Source organism: Rattus norvegicus, chromosome 12 (assembly GCF_036323735.1).
Source record: "Rattus norvegicus strain BN/NHsdMcwi chromosome 12, GRCr8, whole genome shotgun sequence".
Lineage (NCBI taxonomy): Eukaryota > Metazoa > Chordata > Mammalia > Rodentia > Muridae > Rattus > Rattus norvegicus.
In genome coordinates, this window is record NC_086030.1 from 12,377,301 (window position 1) to 12,395,600 (window position 18,300).

At 45.6% G+C, this 18,300-nt stretch overlaps 1 protein-coding gene across 3 annotated transcripts in view; it reads left to right on the forward strand.

Annotated features, from left to right (window-relative positions):
• The window catches only part of Flt1 (Fms related receptor tyrosine kinase 1), a 171,701-nt gene that overhangs the window by 44,251 nt on the left and 109,150 nt on the right, over nt 1–18,300 (forward strand). For all 3 annotated transcript variants that reach the window (XM_008768998.4, NM_019306.2, NM_001309381.1), the window contains exons 4-10: nt 2,222–2,346; nt 4,128–4,290; nt 4,391–4,527; nt 7,791–7,965; nt 9,329–9,446; nt 11,914–12,083; nt 12,951–13,110. In XM_008768998.4, the coding sequence (XP_008767220.1) occupies nt 2,222–2,346; nt 4,128–4,290; nt 4,391–4,527; nt 7,791–7,965; nt 9,329–9,446; nt 11,914–12,083; nt 12,951–13,110 (1,048 nt within the window). The remainder of the gene's footprint in view (nt 1–2,221; nt 2,347–4,127; nt 4,291–4,390; nt 4,528–7,790; nt 7,966–9,328; nt 9,447–11,913; nt 12,084–12,950; nt 13,111–18,300) is intronic.

Here is an 18,300-nt window from a genome sequence, read left to right on the forward strand (position 1 = left end):
AATTAAGTGTTTGGGGGCGTCCAGAGAAGGGACAAAGAAACTCTCAGGCAAAGATGACTCTATTTCCCCTTAAAATTGCCATTTCATTAACCAAGAGCCCATGACACCCTCGCTTACCATTTCCTCTAGAAACAACCGTTTGTGTCTGTATCCTTTGTTGGAAAGGGTCCGTCTGAGAAGATAGTAAATTCAATTGAAGGATTTACAGTTCAGTTAAATGAATTAAGTGGTTTCCTGGTGTTTCTGCTTACCTTTGGGACTCACAAAAGAGAGAGAGAGAGAGGAAAAAAACTTGTAGGAAGAAAGAAGGTCACCCTGGCCTACTGGGTGTCCGCCTCAGCAACTTATCCAGAGGAGGATTTCATTCTAACAAGCATCCCTTGTCTCCAACACATTCATTTTCTCTTTCCTCATGATCTCTGCCCACGGAGAATTCCTAAGCAAAAAACAGCTTTATTAACCGTGTCAGTCAAAGTGGAAGGCCACGACAAATGTGTTGTTTTCCTCAAGTGCAAATGGACGATGCTTTCTAATCGGAGTTCTAATTTCAATGGTTATTATTAAATGATATATGATCATTCTAGAAAAACCAGCAAATAGAATAACCCAGCTGGGTATTAGAGGCAGAGGAAAGATAATCTCCGTGAGTTCAAGGCCAGCCTGGTCTAGGTCTATATAGGGAGTTTCAGCCAGAGCTACATAGTAAAACTGTCTCTCTCCTCTCTCTCTCTCTCTCTCTCTCTCTCTCTCATATCCACTCACACAAATAGAAGAGGAGAAGGTAGAGAGGGGAGAAAATAACTCATAAAACCAAAACCTTCCCTACTTCCTGCACACCTACCCCCAATTTCTTCTTAAAACAAACAAAACAAAAATATCAAAGCAAGGTGTCTAGCTAAGTAGCTGAGACTGGTCCTTTGTCCTGCTTCCATGACTCATGCTGGAATTATAGATGTTCACGGCCCACCAACCCTGGTTTTCTGTTCTCTGCTGGAAATCCACTCATGTCTAGGGCTAGTGGGTTCATCCCTTCTCTCCCATGCTCCCCCAATACCTGTCGGGAATCTGCTGTCCTCTCCTACCACTCCCTGTTCTGGTTTCCCAGCATTCTTTGGCTTGCATCGTCTCTGCTTTGGTTTTGGGATTTGTACTGTGTGGGTTCAGGGCCCACTCTCCTTAGCTTAAGTAACTGAACTGTTTCCATGTGGGCTCCACTCAGAAGTACACAGGACCTCACCAGTCCCACCCGTAACAGCCCCTGTGCAGCCGCTGTGGATGTTTGACAACCCATCACCGATGACAGCTCTGGGTTCTCTAAAACTCCTTCTGTTAGCACCCAGTTTGGAGAGGACCAGCCAGGCGGCAGGTCTGGGGCCTCTTCCTTCTTTCACACAGGACTTGTGGCCCCCAAAGGCTGGAGCCAGGTCAGGGAGACGAGAACACAAACGGTCTTGAAGGGATCGTTATTTGAGGATATCAGTGAATTCCTGAAGACAAGAGCAGAGTGGGCAGTGAGAAGTGTTTCTAGGAAAATCTGATGCTCGCTCTGGTTGCCTGGGGGAGTTACAGAGGAAATAGAGCAGTAGTTTGGAATCCTCCTTGCTCTAAGGGGCAGCGCCACGCTTTCAAAGGAGATGTTTTGCTGACTGGCAAAGACCTCTGCGCAAGCTTTGCTCTTAGCAGATAAACCTTGCCCTTGGAAGAAACAGACCTAATCACCTATGAAATGCATGCATTTCCCAGCCGGCTTCCTCAGTCTTTCCTAGGCAAGGTCTAGAAAGCCTTCAAGTGCTGTTGTTGCCATTCAGATGCTAATCCGCTCTAGTCTGCTTATTTCTGCCTTGGCCTGACTCTCCCAAGTAGCAGCACCTGTGTTTCTCTGGCAGTCACAAAGGCCCTGGAAGGCACTTCCAGGGCACTTAACATAGCTGAGGTTTGTACATAGTTCCCCACCACCACCACCTCCTTCTCCCTCATTGCACTTCAAAAGCTTCGGTGGTCCCTGTAACCTCACTGCATATCAAGGCGTCAGGGTAAATCCCACCGAAGCCAAGGACTGAATACGAAAGTGCTTTGGGAACTGGCACACAGAAGGCCAGGTTCAGCGGCAAAGCGCACTTCTGCACAAAGAGGGCAGGGCAGGTGTGACTTCAGTAGATCTGAGGGACAGTCTTACCGGCTTAGGCGCTCAATTATTTCTCTGTTTTTTCCCCTCATTCAGATGCAGGGAGTCCTTTCATAGAGATGCACAGTGACATACCCAAACTCGTGCACATGACAGAAGGAAGAGAGCTCATCATCCCCTGCCGGGTGACGTCTCCCAACATCACAGTCACTCTAAAAAAGGTAAAACTCAACGAAGTCACTCCCAGAGTGTTTTGGTTTTTGTTTTGTTTTGTTTTGTTTTGTTTTGCTTCAAATGGGTGTTATAGCATTTTAATCTTTTTTTTTTAATGTCTCTGGAATAACTTTCTGTCTGGGCTTCCCAGTAGACTTATCCGGAACATCCTTGTCCTACCAAGAAACATTACTACAAGTTACTGCCCCCCCACACCTAAATGGGGTCAAATGATAACGCCATAAGCATAAATCCAAAGGATTGTCATTTTGACTTATTGTCATATATCAAAAGGGACAGTCAGCTTTGTCGCTCACGTGGATAAGCCGGTGTCTGAGTAGGGTATCCACTGCCCAGGGACCTAGCAGCAGCTTACGTCATCATCTGTCCCCAACCCCTACCTGCTGCCACCAGGTGTGGGTGGCATATAAAAGGACTCTACCACCCCAGTTCTCTCTCCCTGTTCTCATGAGTTCCTGACATGTCTCTCTCCCCCCTTCTGTTCTTCCCTGCCCTCATGGCTCTGTCTGCCTCTACCTCTCCTCCAGGTCCTCACTCCTATCCCTTTCTCCAAACAAACCCCCTGCATGGCCTGGTTTCTCAGGGGAGACCTTGGCGTGGGCCTGCAGGGTGCCCCTTCACTGAGTTCTATTTTGTAACACCATCGAAGGGGTCACTGGAGCTCGGGATGCACACATAAGGAGCCAACCTTAGGTCTAAGTTTGCTGCGTCCTAGTGACAAAGGCCTGGATGGTACCCAAACTTAACCTCTTAGGGGAAATGGGGCACGAAACCCATCCCTGAGATTCTAGCTCAAATTCCTTAGAAAAAGGAAAGACATTGACAGTGAAGCCTAATGAAGATTCAATGAAAACACCAGACTCATCCAGGAGTCAGAAGGCTCCTGGAGCCACTTACAAACGTTCCCATGGAGAAGCTAGGAGGGTAAGGACCAACCAGCTCTGACTCCCACCTCCACTCCTCTACTTTCACCCAAGGCAGCACCTAGTCAGTCTACACAAGAAGGTAGCTGGCATATTTTTGGCAGTGGCTGTAGTTGAGAAGCCAGAAGAATTTTGACTGTGATTCATCGATTTCTGACGTATCCCTCAGGGACAGATTTGAGCTCCCATCCCATCTGTGACCTGTGACCTGTGACCTGTGACCTGTAAGGTGTCAGACTGGGAACAGCCCTCTCAGTTCAACTGCTCAAGAAAATGTCTAGGTTCCAGGTTGCAGGGGACTCCTGGCCATGCAGGACCGTGAAGTCAAGCTTGTGATTTCCCGCTCAGTGTTCCTCCCTGAATGATCTGGTGTGTTGTATAAGGGGGGCTGGAACCGCAGGGCTAGCTGGTTACTACAACACCTCATTAGTGAGTCGTACAACATGTGAGTACAAAGCCGTAGATTATAGAATGTTCTAGATGAAGAAAACACATGGAGATAACCCTCCAGATCCAGTGGACAAGGGGGCGATCGCCTCTATTCAGCACTTAGGCCATCTTGCTGTGTGTGAGAATTCTCACCATCAGCCTGATGAGGCATCTGGGTGGTGCATGGATGGGTGCAGCTTGTGGCCAAGACTGGTTATTAAGTCTCCATAATCGTTATGACTTAGCACAGTCGAAATATATTTTCCTCTGCACAAAGAAAAATAAAGAACTAATGAGAACAAACCAGCATTTTGACCCGTGAGGTAGCTTTCACGGTAAATGAGAAGCACGTTTTCTCCTATTGCCCTGGCACAGTACTACGGGGACTCAGCTGAGCATTTCTTCCTTCTTTGCAGTTTCCATTTGACGCTCTTACCCCTGACGGGCAAAGAATAGCGTGGGACAGTAGGAGAGGCTTTATAATAGCAAATGCAACGTACAAAGAGATAGGACTGCTGACCTGCGAAGCCACAGTTAACGGGCACCTGTACCAGACAAGTTATCTGACCCATCGGCAGAGTAAGTGCTGTCCTGAGGGTGTGGACACAGGACATGGTCCTCTGAAATCTAGCCTGCGAGATCGCCATTCTTAACATTTTCCCCCCACTTTTGCTTGCAGCCAATACAATCCTAGATGTCCAAATAAGCCCACCGAGCCCCGTGAGATTCCTCCGTGGTCAAACTCTTGTCCTCAACTGCACCGTCACCACGGACCTCAATACAAGGGTGCAGATGAGCTGGAATTACCCTGGTAAAGTGAGTGGAGACTTTTCTAGTTCTTCCTAGGCACTGTTTGCAGCTGCTTTGACCAAATGAAACCCCACTGGGTTTTTGAAGTGGGAAAACTTAGAAAGTCCTGCTCCCAGGGTGGTGCGGGTGGACAGGAAAGAGTCAGTCAGGTTTGAATGGTGCCTCCCTTGCCTGCCTGTCCCTGAATGCGATAGGGCAGATCCTGGCTTTGATGTCTGGGGGGTTGTTTTGAAGGGTACAGGCTGCTGTTTCCACTGGTGAGTCTGGAAAGCAGGGGGAGGTGGGGCGGCATTTCAGCCTTGGAAACGTCGAGTTACGATTTCGAGATGAGAGAATTTATCACCAAATGCCAGGCAGGGACTATCTTTTGTCATAACAACTTTTGAAGAGATTGTCTTTGTCAGGGCATTCAGACAGTCGGGCACCTGATTGCAGTGTGTTTGCTAAAGACACTCCAACCCAGCCACCCAATACTGCATTTGTTAATTGTCAAAGGAGCAATTCTGTCCTTCAGAAAACCTGAGGAGAATGAAGGCAGAGTCGGTTTCCTTAGTCAGGTGAAACATTCTTGCAAGTACCGGTTATTCACTGACGTACACCGACGGGAAAGCGGTGATAAGCCAGAAGGAACATTCTGGCAGGAAGCCCGCTCTCCCTTCTCCGTGCCAATGTGATTTATGTAGCATATCCCAAGGGCAGGCGTTCGTCATGTTACGCAGACTGCCAGTCAAAATTAATCTACCATTAAATGATAGACAAGAAATTAATGCTTCAGCTCCAACCTGGTTTTGCCGACTTTTCTTTTTTCTTTTCTTCTCTTTTCTTTTCTTGCTTTCTTTCTTTTTTCTTTTTTTCCCCCCTGTGGAAATAGAAAAACTTTGCAACAAAAGATGTGATATGGCCCCCATGGGAGTTCTATTTTCTGTAACTACTACTGTTCCTCCATTTAAATTTAAATAAAAAATGTTGTTTCATGAAGCAGTACTTTCTGGTAGAAATGAAATATTCTCAATGAATGGCAAGAGGGAAGAGAATTTTATCCAGTTCTTATTGCTATTAAGAATATTGAAATAGGGGTTGTGTGTGTGTGTGTGTGTGTGTGTGTGTGTGTGTGTGTCTGTGTGTGTATATGTCTGTGTGTGTCTGTGTGTGTATATGTCTGTGTGTGTGTGTATATGTCTGTCTGTCTGTGTGTGTGTGTATATGTCTCTGTGTGTGTGTGTGTGTGTGTGTGTATATGTCTGTCTGTCTGTGTGTGTGTGTTGAGAGGGGTGCTGAAGAGATGGCTCAGTGGTTTGTGCTCCTCTGGAGGCCTCATTTCAACTCCCAGCTCCCCCATGGCACCTTTCAACTGTCTGTGACTGCATTCCAGGGAATCCTTGGCACCAGGTATGTACCTGGTGCATGCTGGCCAAATGCACATACACATAAAATAAAATAGGTAAAGCTTTAAAAAGGGGGGCCTCTCTTTTTTGATACTGGGGACTGGGAAGATGGCTCAGGGGTTGAGAGCACTGGCTGCCCTTGTAGAGGAACTGGGTTCAACTCCCAGCACCCACATGGTGGCTCCCGGTCATCAGTGGTCCTAGGGAATCTGATGCCGTCCTCTGGTGTCCTCAGGCAGCAGACACGCTCATGGTGTACAGACAGACATACAGACAAAACACCCTCACACAGGAAAGAATGAGTTAATAACCATTTGAACTCAGTATTAGTACTCTACCTGCCAAACACCAAAAACCTTCTAAAGACGGTGCTGCTCAGTGGAATTTTCTGTGGTAGGCGTATTCCGTGCTTGTCTTGTACAATAATAAAGTTAGCCACTGCGGCCGATGAGCACTGGATGTGTGGCTAGGTAGCTGCGGGGAGGAATTCGTCATCTTGATTGATTGTATTGAACAGCCACGCACAGCTAGAGGCTTCAGAAGTGGACAAGGCACGTGTGGAGGCCCAGATTAGTTGCTTCCCAAAGCAAAAGCCATGTCAACAACACACTTGGGGAGAAAACTCTTCAGAGGGGGAAGTCGCGCCCCAGGCGGAGGGAGTGGCCGAAAGGCTCCTGTGCCTGTTATCCTGGGGACTGATTCTGACCTCACACAGCAGTGACTGGCAGTTATGTCTTTTGTTATTTCTGAGAACGATGCAGACAGCCTAAACATGTCTGTACTAACAGAGAACTAAAAGGTGGATGAAAGTTGATTGGGCAGGACAGAGGGGACTAGGCTCAAGACCCTCAGGTCTGTGTGGACAGCATCCATGTCTTCTCCCACGACCCTCCCCAGGGAAGGGCTTAAGAGGAGGAAATGAGGTGCTATGTGCTATAAGAGGAAGTAGTGAAGGAGAACAGGGTCAGGCCACTGTAGCCAATCCGACCTCCAAACATGCTCTTTCCCTGAGATAAGGGACAGGACCCTGCAGATGGTGGCTGAAACTACCTCTGGGAGTGCACATCCCACACTCGCTCGCCAGGATTTAGCAGAAAGTGATGCGAATTGCTCAAGATGATGAAGATGGGGTGGTTGAAGGCACGACTTGAATTTTCCTTCTCATCGGTAGGAAAGAGAGTTTACATTTGTTCACAGAAACACCACCCCTGGGTATGGGGGGATGGCTACTATTTAGAGAAGAGACCCTATAATGGAGAGGAATCACTAGCTGCATACCCAAGAGACCACATGTGCTGCGGCCAGTTCTCTGTCACTTCTGCTTCCTCTTTGAGAGCCAAACAAAACCTCTCAGTCTCTCCAGGCGCTCACGAAAAGCAGTTGACAGATGCGATGACACACTTAAACAGATGAAGTGCTGACACAGAGGTTCGCATGCTTCATGTTTGACACACATCTAGACAGAGGCATAGTTTCCAAACGGTTTGCTTGTGGTGGATCTGATGTGCCTCCTAATCTTGAAGGAAAGAAGGAAGGGAGGAAGGAAGGAAGAAAGGAAGGAAGGGAGGGAGGGAGGAAGGAAGGAAGGAAGGAGTCCAAATACTAATTTGAGGGGCTGATAAGGTGGCTCAGCGGTTAAGAGCACTGACTGCTCTTCCAGAGGTCCTGAGTTCAATTCCCAGCACCCACATGGTGGCTCACAACCCTCTGTAATGGGATCCGATGACCTGTTCTGGTGTGTCTGCAAACAGCTACATCGTGTACTCATATGTGTAAACTAAGCAAATCTTTAAAGAAAAACACTGATTTGAGGAGTGCTAAAATGCTGTGACTTTCAGCAGGAGCAATGCTGACTCCTACACTCACTGTGCACTCTCTCTGTAGGCAACTAAGAGAGCATCTATCAGGCAGCGGATTGACCAAAGCAATCCCCACAGCAATGTGTTCCACAGCGTTCTTAAGATCAACAACGTGGAGAGCCGGGACAAGGGACTCTACACTTGTCGTGTGAAGAGTGGGTCGTCATTCCGGACTTTCAACACCTCTGTGCATGTGTATGGTAAGCTGACTTAAGCACGACACTTTCTGAGCACTCCGGGCACTAAGAGTTGGAGTTGGGGGGAAGTCCATGTGGCTGAGAGCTAGGCAACCACGAATGAGCACTGTTTTCTCTTGAGCCCCGGAAGGCAGAGTAAGCCCATCGAGTACTCCTCACCTGGAATACTTTTGGGGAGAGTAGATGGAAAGATTGTAAGAGCCCAAGGTTGGAGAGGACCAGAGCAAAGCAGTGTCTTCTGAATGTGACAGGGCTGCTGCACTCAGGAGTTCACAGCAGCTGTGACCGCCTGTGCAAGATCTGCACAAGACCGAGCCAGTCGGCATTCCTGCAGGGGTAGGAAAGGGATTCACAAGCCCATGCCTCTGACTGAGGAGCTGTGGACAGCTGATGGCTCTGGGGGAAGGATAGTCAGTTTTCTTTAATGGTGTGGGGCCTGATAGGTCAAGGATGCTCCGGTAGATGGTCCCATAGCCATAAGATTATGGCCAACACTAATAGAAGTTAATGGTTTTTGTTTTTGTTTTTTTTTGTTTTTGTTTTTTTTTTTTTTCTGGAGCTGGGGACCGAACCTAGGGCCTTGTGCTTGCTAGGCAAGTGCTCTACCACTGAGCTTAATCCCCAACCCCATGGGTTTTTAAATAAAAGAGAGGATGTGAAATTGGGGGTGGGGGCAGGAGCTGAGGATAGACCTTTAAGGAATTTACCTGAGGAGTAAGGCAGATGAATACGATCAATGTACAGTGTGTGACATTCCCAAAGATTAGTGCTGACTTTAGAAGTTTACTGCAGCTAGTATACTTCCGGCTCTCGTAAGTTGTCAGATGGTCATGAATCCCTCACTTACCGTTACGTGTAAATAAAGCAAGAGTGTGTTGATCACGTTATCCCTTTATCTGGAGAAAATTCCCCTGACTCTCCCATGAAGTCGGTGTAGAAAAATACGATAAATTCCTCAGAATTAAGGCTCCTCTACCCCCCCCCACTTTAATGGTCATGAAACCCCCAAACAGTTGCTTAATTCTAGGTTGTAAATTCTATAAGGGCAAGTGAAAGTCAGGAGCTATCTGTCCTTTTAGTTCTCACAGCTTGACTTTCCAGCCCAGAGTCTTTCTCCATCTTCCTTATAGCAACTGGGTAGATTTTAGAAATACTGTCTGTCCCTCGTTATTATGACAGATTTAGTTTGTTGCTCCTGTTGGCAAGTGACTGCTCTTGGTCTCTAGGATTTGCTGGCCCAACTCTTGGATTTGCACTCCATCAGTGCTCATCGGTTGACTGTATGCATCTCCTCTTAGTGAGGGAGTGAGCTTATGTTTGCGCGAATGAATGCTTCCCTCACACATTGTCATTTCTTCTTTCAAAGAAAAGGGATTTATCAGCGTGAAGCATCGGAAGCAACAGGTGCAGGAAACCATAGCAGGAAAACGGTCCCATCGGCTGTCCATGAAAGTGAAGGCCTTCCCCTCGCCAGAAGTCGTATGGTAGGGCCCCAGTCATTTTCGTGTCAGTTAAGACATCTTTCGTAAGCTGGAAGAGGATGGAGTTGAGCTACTGGCATTTCTGGAAGAGACACTAAGAGAAGTTGCCTGAAGCAACTGTGGAGAGCTGTACACCGTGTTGGCTTCTGGGTGGTGGCACTGGGGAGGGATGGATGGACCAGGAAGCAGTGCCCAGGGGTAACGCAGGACTTAAGGGTTTGCCTGCTCATAATGACTAATTTCCTGCTTCTCGAAACCTTCCTGTGATGTCAGCGCTCTCTGAGATGCGTTGGACAATAACTTGGTTGCATCTCCAATGTGTGGCATGCTCTATTAACCCGAAGAAATGGGCCCTTGTAACGAGGAGGCCAAAAATAATTCCCTTCTCTGAGGCTGCCTTGAAAGTCCCAGCTTTGTTTTGAATTTTCAACAGACATTGATAGCAGCAGCATTTACTCATTTGTAGGTGTGGACAAGTGGACCTACTTGAATTAATTGTGGTTTTCTTTGGCTTGCAGTTTGCATATTCAGAAATACCTTACCCAAATTTTTTTTCCCCTTCAAAAGTCAGACCAGTATAATAGCACCGTAAAACAATGCAATCTGTTTAGAATCTGAAGTCATTTCGTTGAATTACTTTTCAATGCCATTATCTTTGGCTTAAATCGCTCCATTTTAAACAAAAGGTTTAACCACTCACTGTTGATTAGGAAAACAATCCATACAGCACAGAAGCTCTGCCATTTTGGAGAATCCTCCCCAGAGCTTGTCTGGTCCCAGCCCCTCAGTGTTTGCAGCAAACTCAAATACTTACTAGGGAATTAAAGAACAGATTACAACTATATACTATTCCTTCATAGCACTGTAGTGGGAAATTAATGGATATTTTTGTTTCATAATATCTAAGAAGTTATTAAGACCTCATAATTGTCCTACTAGACATACAAAATGTAATTTAAGAAAGAGTATTAAATTTAATATAACAGTTCATAGTAATTTTATGACCAGAAAAAGCACCCTCACTCTTTCCTGTCTGAACAGACCCTTTGTCTATTCATGATGATTTCCTTAGTAACTACCTAGCAAGGAACAAATAAAATAAAATATTTATTTTTGAAATACTGTCTTGTCTTGAGCAGTACTAAAATGATATTTGTAATCATAAAATACTGCATGGCTATTTTGACTGCCTTGGAACTGAGGTCCGTAGAGTGTGTTGTGTCCCCAGGTCTGCAGGCCTGACTAAGAACCATTTCTGCCTCTGTCTCCAGCATGGTGCGCGTCCTACAAATGAAAGGGCCCATTGAAAGAACTGCGCATTTAAATCAGGGGCTGGAGAACCGGCTCAGCGGTTAAGAGCGCTGGCTATTCTTGTAGGGGCCTGGATTCATTTGAGAGGCAGAGGCAGGTGGATCTGAGTTCACGGTCAGCCTGGCCTACAGAGTGAGTTCTGGGATAGCCAAGGCTACACGGAGAAACCCTGCCTCAAAAAAAAAAAAAAAAAAAAAAACCAGATAAATAAAAGTAAACAAACAAACAAAATAGAAACAAACATTACAAAAACAATGAAATGAAGCCATAGACTATCTGAGTTCGAAGGGCCCTGAGAGTTTCTAGAAGCGTGCAGATAGGGCAGAGCCAAGCCACCTGACTTGTCTAAACAGATGACATCAAGGCATTGATTTTACATTCAAAACAGTCTTAAATTCCTGTTGCTTGGTGTCTTTGATTGTTCTTCGCTGCAGTTTCTCTACGGACAACCCGGTGTGACCATTTGTGTAATTAATAAGAACTCCACATGAGCCCACAATAGGAGCCTCTATTTTTATTTTTATCAGATCTAGTCGATCCGACTTACTTGGGTTCTCATAACTTCTCTTTGTTTTGGTTTGGTTTTGAGTTTGTTTTTTGGTTTTTTTTTTTTGTTGTTGTTGCTTTGTTTTGTTTTGTTTTGTTTTTTGAGGCGCAGTTTCTCTGTGTAGCCCTGGCTGTCCTGCGAGTCCCTCTGCAGACCAGGCTGGTCTTGAACTCAGAGCTCCACCTGCCTCTTCTGCCCTCCTCAGTGCTGGGAGTAAAGGTGTGTGCCACCACGCCCAGCTGAGTTCTGGTACTTCTTAGGGAGCCTTAAAGAAAACGCTTGACAAAGAGCTTGATCTGAATTAGTACTTACATTCCAATGGCCACCAGCACCCTTAAGGGGACAATAAACCACTAACAGCCCTGAGGGGACAATAAGCCACCACTTTCTTTTCTTCGTTTAGCTTATTCCATCCTCTTTGTGAATAAAGATGAAAAGTCACCCAGTCTATAAACAGTTAGTGCCCAAAGTTGTTAAAAACAAAAAACAAAAGCCACTGATGCCCAAAGCCTGGACACTAATCCACTTGAGGTTGTGAAGAAACAGCGCGTGCCGTCCAAGTGACACCATGTATTGACTGGAGTGACTAATGCACCATGCTGTTAACCACAGGTTAAAAGATGGCGTACCCGCAACGGAGAAATCTGCTCGCTATTCGGTGCATGGCTACTCGTTAATTATCAAAGATGTAACTGCCGAGGACGCAGGGGACTATACAATCTTGCTGGGCATAAAACAGTCAAAGCTATTTAGAAACCTCACAGCCACTCTCATCGTAAATGGTAAGTGTAACATCCGTGTGAGATCTGGGTCCTAGGGCCAAGTCAATGACCATTTTCCAGTTCAAGAGTCAGTATAAACTATCAAAGAAAACTTTAAAACAATGATTCTTGAGTTTATTTTATTATATGAGTGTTTTGCCTGCTTGGTGTATCCATGTATGTACACCACATGCACGCCAAGTGTCTGAGCAGGTCAGAAAAGAATATTAACTCCCCTGGAACTGGAGTTGCAGATGCCTGTGACCCAGCCTGGGAATCGAACACAGGTACTCTTGCAAGAGTAACTAGTGCTCTTAACTACTGAGCCATCTCTCCAGCCCCACATACATGTTTATAATCTTAAACCACTTCTAGTGATTGGGATGAAATCCAATAGTAGAGTGCTTGCCTTGTAAGTTCAAAGCCCTGGTTCAATCCCTAGCACCACAGAAAAACAAAAGAAAAAAGTACCACACTGTCCCTGTCATAACCAGTCATAACCATTTTACTGAGTGTGTGTGTGTGTGTGTGTGTGTGTGTGTGTGTGTGTGTGTGTGTGTGTGTGTGTGTTTCTATATAGCCCTGGCTGTCCTGGATCTAGCTCAGAGATCCACCCACCTCTCTACTTCCAGAATGCTGGGATTAAAGGCGACCACCAACACCACATGACTACTCATGCTTTCTTATCTTTTGTACTCAAGGTATCACCAATTCAGTAGTCACACTATGGAATCAAATATGCATTTTTTTCTGTGTAATGTGAACATTTTCGTGGTGTTGCTCCCCTATTCCTGGCATCAAAACCAATGTGACTGGTCTCTCATGTGAACTCTAGGAGGAAGTCCTTGGTTCTGCCCTTGACTTCCATCCACTTCTCTTCCTCTCTAGTGAAACCTCAGATCTACGAAAAGTCCGTGTCGTCCCTTCCAAGCCCACCTCTCTACCCACTGGGCAGCAGACAAGTCCTCACTTGCACCGTGTATGGCATCCCTCAGCCTACCATCAAGTGGCTGTGGCACCCCTGTCACTACAACCACTCCAAAGAAAGGTAGGGAGAGTTAACGTCTTGAGTAATTTTTGAAGATTGACTAGATTCTTTAATGGCCACAGCTGGAGTTTACCAGATGTATCAATTTGGGGCAGAGGCTTTCCATGTGTTTCAGCAGGCAGACAGTAGCAATTCCTTCTCATTGAAGACACCCTATCCTTGGGACAGAGCCAAGGTTTCCCTGGGACTGAGGAGCTGTTATGTGACTCAGATTTTGCACGCACCTTTTCCCAGTCCAGTAGCCCTGCCAAGAGATCTCCCTCTCCGTCAGTCACCCTGGTCTTTCCACTCTTCATTGGCTGGAATCCAAGGTCTTCCTAACACACAGCCACCGTTTCCTATTTTGGGCTCGGCTCATGCTTTCCCATGTGTCTGAATTTTGCTTCCACCCATTGTCTGTCTCCTAAGAAGTCATTTTTTTTATCAAACTCCAAGGCCCAGCTCTTAACGTTACCTTCCCTGTGAACCCTCTGGACTGCGTCGTTCAAGCTCACTTCTCCCTCCACAGTGTATGGGCGGCAGTTGTCATGCACCATTATGTTGGCCCATGTGCCCAGGTCTGTCTCTCCCTCGGCTCTGGATCAGCTAACCGGAGTCATTTAGTGAATGCTCGGTATGAGCTTGTACAATGAAGGCAAGCCTACCCTCTGACAAGCACCCGGCCTTTTCCTTGCATCCTGCCCACGACTGATCCTTGTTTGTTTTGTTTCTGACTGTTTAGTCTGGAGAGATGATACCTGTGATAATTCATGGGAGGGAATTGGAAGAACAGGAATAGAATGGCCAAGCACAACCGGGAGACTGAAACATTGAAAGTACCCGAGGGTTATACCCATCTCGTCTCTGCGTTGCTTTTAACTCTGCCTGGCTGGAGAATGTTGGGGGTGGGGGGGGGCATTGCTATTAAACTAAAGCAAGCAAACTCCCAAACTGGCCTGACAGAAAGCAAGCACGGGGTAGTTCCATGATGGCTATTTGGTTTTCCAGGATCTTCCCACCACGGTGATTCTCCATCTATGTCCTCATCCCTTGTTTGGGACACAGCGTGATAATAGTGGAAAATTACTGGTGAGGGATGGAATTCATGTGAAGCAGCTATTTCCACATAAGTCTGATTTTTTCATTTGAGAGTCATTTCTAAGAATAGAAATAGATGTTGCAAAATATTTAAGGACTTGTGAACATTTCATTGAGAATACAAGAGAGTGAGCCACTGTGATTTTGTATTACTCGGCTGGTTTTGGTTGAGCGTCCGTACTTAGTGGATCTGTCGCAAACATTGGTGAACTAGTGAAAACTAGTCAGTTAGGATCAAAGTTTAGAGTTGCATTTTTTATGAGCTAGCCTAGCCTTTTATGCATATATTTAAATTTCTATTTTAATGACATCAAACGTAAAGCTTCAGCATTGCTCTTAACTCAATTTTAAGAGTAACTATGTAGGAAAAAATTTCAGCTATGAGGACAGGGCGCTGTATGATGAGTTCAGGGTTGAACGAGGGGCCCAGGTGGACGCTGTATGCAGCGCCCTCTCTTTTTGATCTCTGTGGTGTGCAACCTTTTCCCCATTCTGTGGAGAATGTTCATGAAGTCCTGGAAAGATGTCTTACTCCATTGGGAAAAAAAAACCGTTGCAAGACTCGGAAGTCTTTGCTGACTGTTTGAATTATTCTGTTAAAGTCATTTTACTATTTATTTTTAACCTCATTTAACAACTGACAAGATAGACATGTGAGATTTCACCCTTTCCCATGCTAGCGCTCTCTCTCTCTCTCCTTCCTTCCTTTTTGTTTTTAATATGATGTTGATTGAAATTATCTGTTAACATGTAGACATCTGTAAGCAGCTTTGCTCTTTGGGTAGAGGGCACTCGCTGAGCCCTGCCGGGGGCTTGCTGCTTGCTGGCTAAGTGAGAAGTATTCAGAGACACCGGTGAGACTTTGCACACTGATAACAACAGAAGACTTTATCACAGGGCGTTGGAGGGGGAAAAGGTAGATTTCCCATCTGTCATTACTAAGAATTCTCAAGTGCCTTCATGCTTGGATTAACTCATTCATTTGTAGATAGGCCCTACCCTTGGTGACACGAATCAGGATATGTCTGTGCGTATTCCGAGTTATATACTTACATGGTAGTGTCTCTACACGATCTTCTATTGTAGATATGTCCAACGTTTCTGAGTGATTACACACACATACACACATACATAAATATTACACATATATAGTATTTCTATGTGTGCAGGGTAATTGTTAGCACTTACATCCGAGCCTCTAATTCGAATGCATATCTACAAAGGACCACAGCTCAAGCACTGGTCTGTGTTGGTGTCCCAGCACTATTAATTGGATTTCCAAGACCAGCCACTTAATGTAGCCAAGTTAATACAAAAAGAGATGCAGGCCACTCAAATTTCAGCATTTTTTAGAATCTGACAAATATTTTAAAACTTCAGCACTCCAATGAACCTAAAGTTTCTTAGTAAAAATCTGGGGTAAAATAGTTTATGAAAATGAACTTCGTTTCAACTGAGTAATACTGTGGCTTTTGTCTCCCCTGTAACTCATTCTTATAAAGCATTTGTAAGATACCCTGGCGGCCTATCGCACAGTAGGATAGCAGTTACCTGCTCTATAACACAGGAAGATCTATGAAGGGATACTCAGCGTTATTGCCATAAATAAATGGCAAATGTTCGAAGAGGCAGCCATGTCTAACCCGATTTGAACGATGCATTGTGTATGAGTTTGGAAGGATCACAGCACCATGTTACATGTGTAGTTTATAGGGTTTTAAGCACTGGTTTTTAAAACAGCACTAAGAATAAAATGTGGGTATTATATACATTTCTACAACTAATGGGCAAGGAGAAGGGACTGAAGATCCCCCATTTCCTTATCCTATGTATTTGGATGGTAAGGTGTTCAGAGAAGGAGAGAATTTCTGGTAAATGTAATAGAATTAAATTGTTAGTACTGAGTGAAGAGGGGTTTGGGGACTATTTTTTTCTTGATTCTTAACCATCAATAGAGACATCTAGATATTTGCTGACCCTCTTTTGTGGTAAGCCTAGCATCAACCTAGGAAGCTTCTGCAGGAGTATGAACTGTGGATACCCTCCACACATCATCCATTAACTTAAGTCAAGATGATTAAATACACTTCACGAGCAGAGGTAACATGCCTGGGGAAAGCCCACGGTAACAGAAATTTGAGACTGGGCTCTGACTAGCATTTGGAGGACCACGTTTCTCAGAGACCCATTCTAAGTCCCTTCTGAGGAACATCGAGGGGAACTTTTTTTTTTAACCTACCAGAACTAATTTCACCATGTGACAAACGTTAATGGCCATTTCTAAAAAGTGAATAGGGATGATGGGAAGCCAAGTGCAATTTTGCTTTGCTCTAAAAATAGAAGTCTAGTAAGTCTGAGCGGATACGAGTAGGTCAGAGGAAGAAAAAAAATTTAAGGAACTAAGAAGACTGAAATAAAAGTAAAAGGAAGAACAGAGAGGTGGGTGGGAAGCATGATGGGACTCCCAGGAACTGACCACACTGTTCATCCTTTCCCATCTGGCAGGAAGTCGTTCTGTCCAGCCCTGTAAGAATGATAAGGCTTGGGAGGAGGGGAACAGAGCAAGCTGCCTCTCCCAGAGCCCATACTCAGTTGAATCTACTTGTCCCTTGATTTTACAGAATAAAATAGGAGTAAGCCCCCTGGGCCAAATGATATTCTTTTTACTTATTTTTAAGGATTTTTTTTAAAAAAATTATGTGTGTGGGTGTGTATCTGCGTGTATGCATATGTACCGTGTGCATGCAGTGCCCATGGAGGCCAGAAGAGAGTGTCAGGTGTCCCTGTAACTGGAGTCACAGATGGTTGTGAGCCGTCATGTGGGTGCTGGGAATTGAACCCAGATCCTCTACCACAGCAGCCAGTGCTCTTAACACGGAGACATCTCTGCAGCCAAAGGCACTACTCTTAGTGGCAAGTCCCTGGTGAGCTTTGCTGAAGCATTCATACACTCATGTGTGGGGACGGTTTGAAGAAGACTGTGCAGGCCAAGGGGCTGCTGTCTGCAGTGACAAGCCACAGCACGGGGCTGGCAACAAGGGGTCCCTCTCGGGAAATAGGGAGTTCCCAAGAAAGGATGAGGAGAGGGGTGTGGGCGGTACCTCCCTGTGCTCCCAGTCATCAGCACCGATGTTCAGAGGCTGCTTTTCTTTGCTTGTGCTTTGATGCCAGCAAGACCTCGGGTGACTGATAATGATGTTTGAGCTCACGTTCGTCTAGCTTAGGTCATCTCCCCCACTAGTAGCCAGAGCAACGTGGCTGGTTTTCATGTGCTTTTTAACTTGTTCTAAAACTCAAGCTTGCTCTTAACCTGTGTCTGGGTCTTTATTGTAGGCCCGAGTCACTTTAATTATCTCTCATTATTGGCCATAGCTTTTGACAACTTGTCACAAACCTAAGGACACCTAGGAAGGGGGACTCTCGGCCGAGCAATTGCCTCTGTCAGGTTGACCTGGGGACGTGACCGTGGGACATTTTCTTCACTGCTCAATGACACAGGAGGACCCATTCTCTCTGTGGCCAGTGCCATCTCTACCCAGTAGGCCTGGTTCTATAAGAAAGGTAGCTGAGCAAACCAGAGGAAGCAAGCAAGTGGCAGCGTTCCTCCATGGCCTCTGCTTCTGTCCCTGCCTCGGCTTCCCTGGATGATGATGGATCAGAACTTGAAAGCCAAATGAACCCTTCTCCTGGCCTCGGGTTGCTTTTGGTCAGTATTTTATCAGAGCAATAAGAAAGCAACCATGGTCACTGTTTTAAGTTCAGAGTAATAAGTGGCATCGATCTTATCATAGACACACTCACAAAGCATACTTATGTTAGTGTCTACAATGGAGAAAATGTTAGACAGCACGGACTTCTTTGCAAAACTGTCATTTTTAAGAATGCACCGTGCTGGCCATGGTGGTGCACACCTTTAATCCCAGCTCTTGGGGGGCAGAGGCAGGTGGTAATCACTGTGAGCCGCAAGCCCTAGTGTACGTAGTAAATTCCAGCCCAGCCAGACCTATTTAATACAATCCTGTCCAAAACAAAAAGACAAAACCAAAACGGTGACCGCCAATGAAATGTTCTAGGAATCACATTAATATTACTTGTATCCCATGCACTGATTTC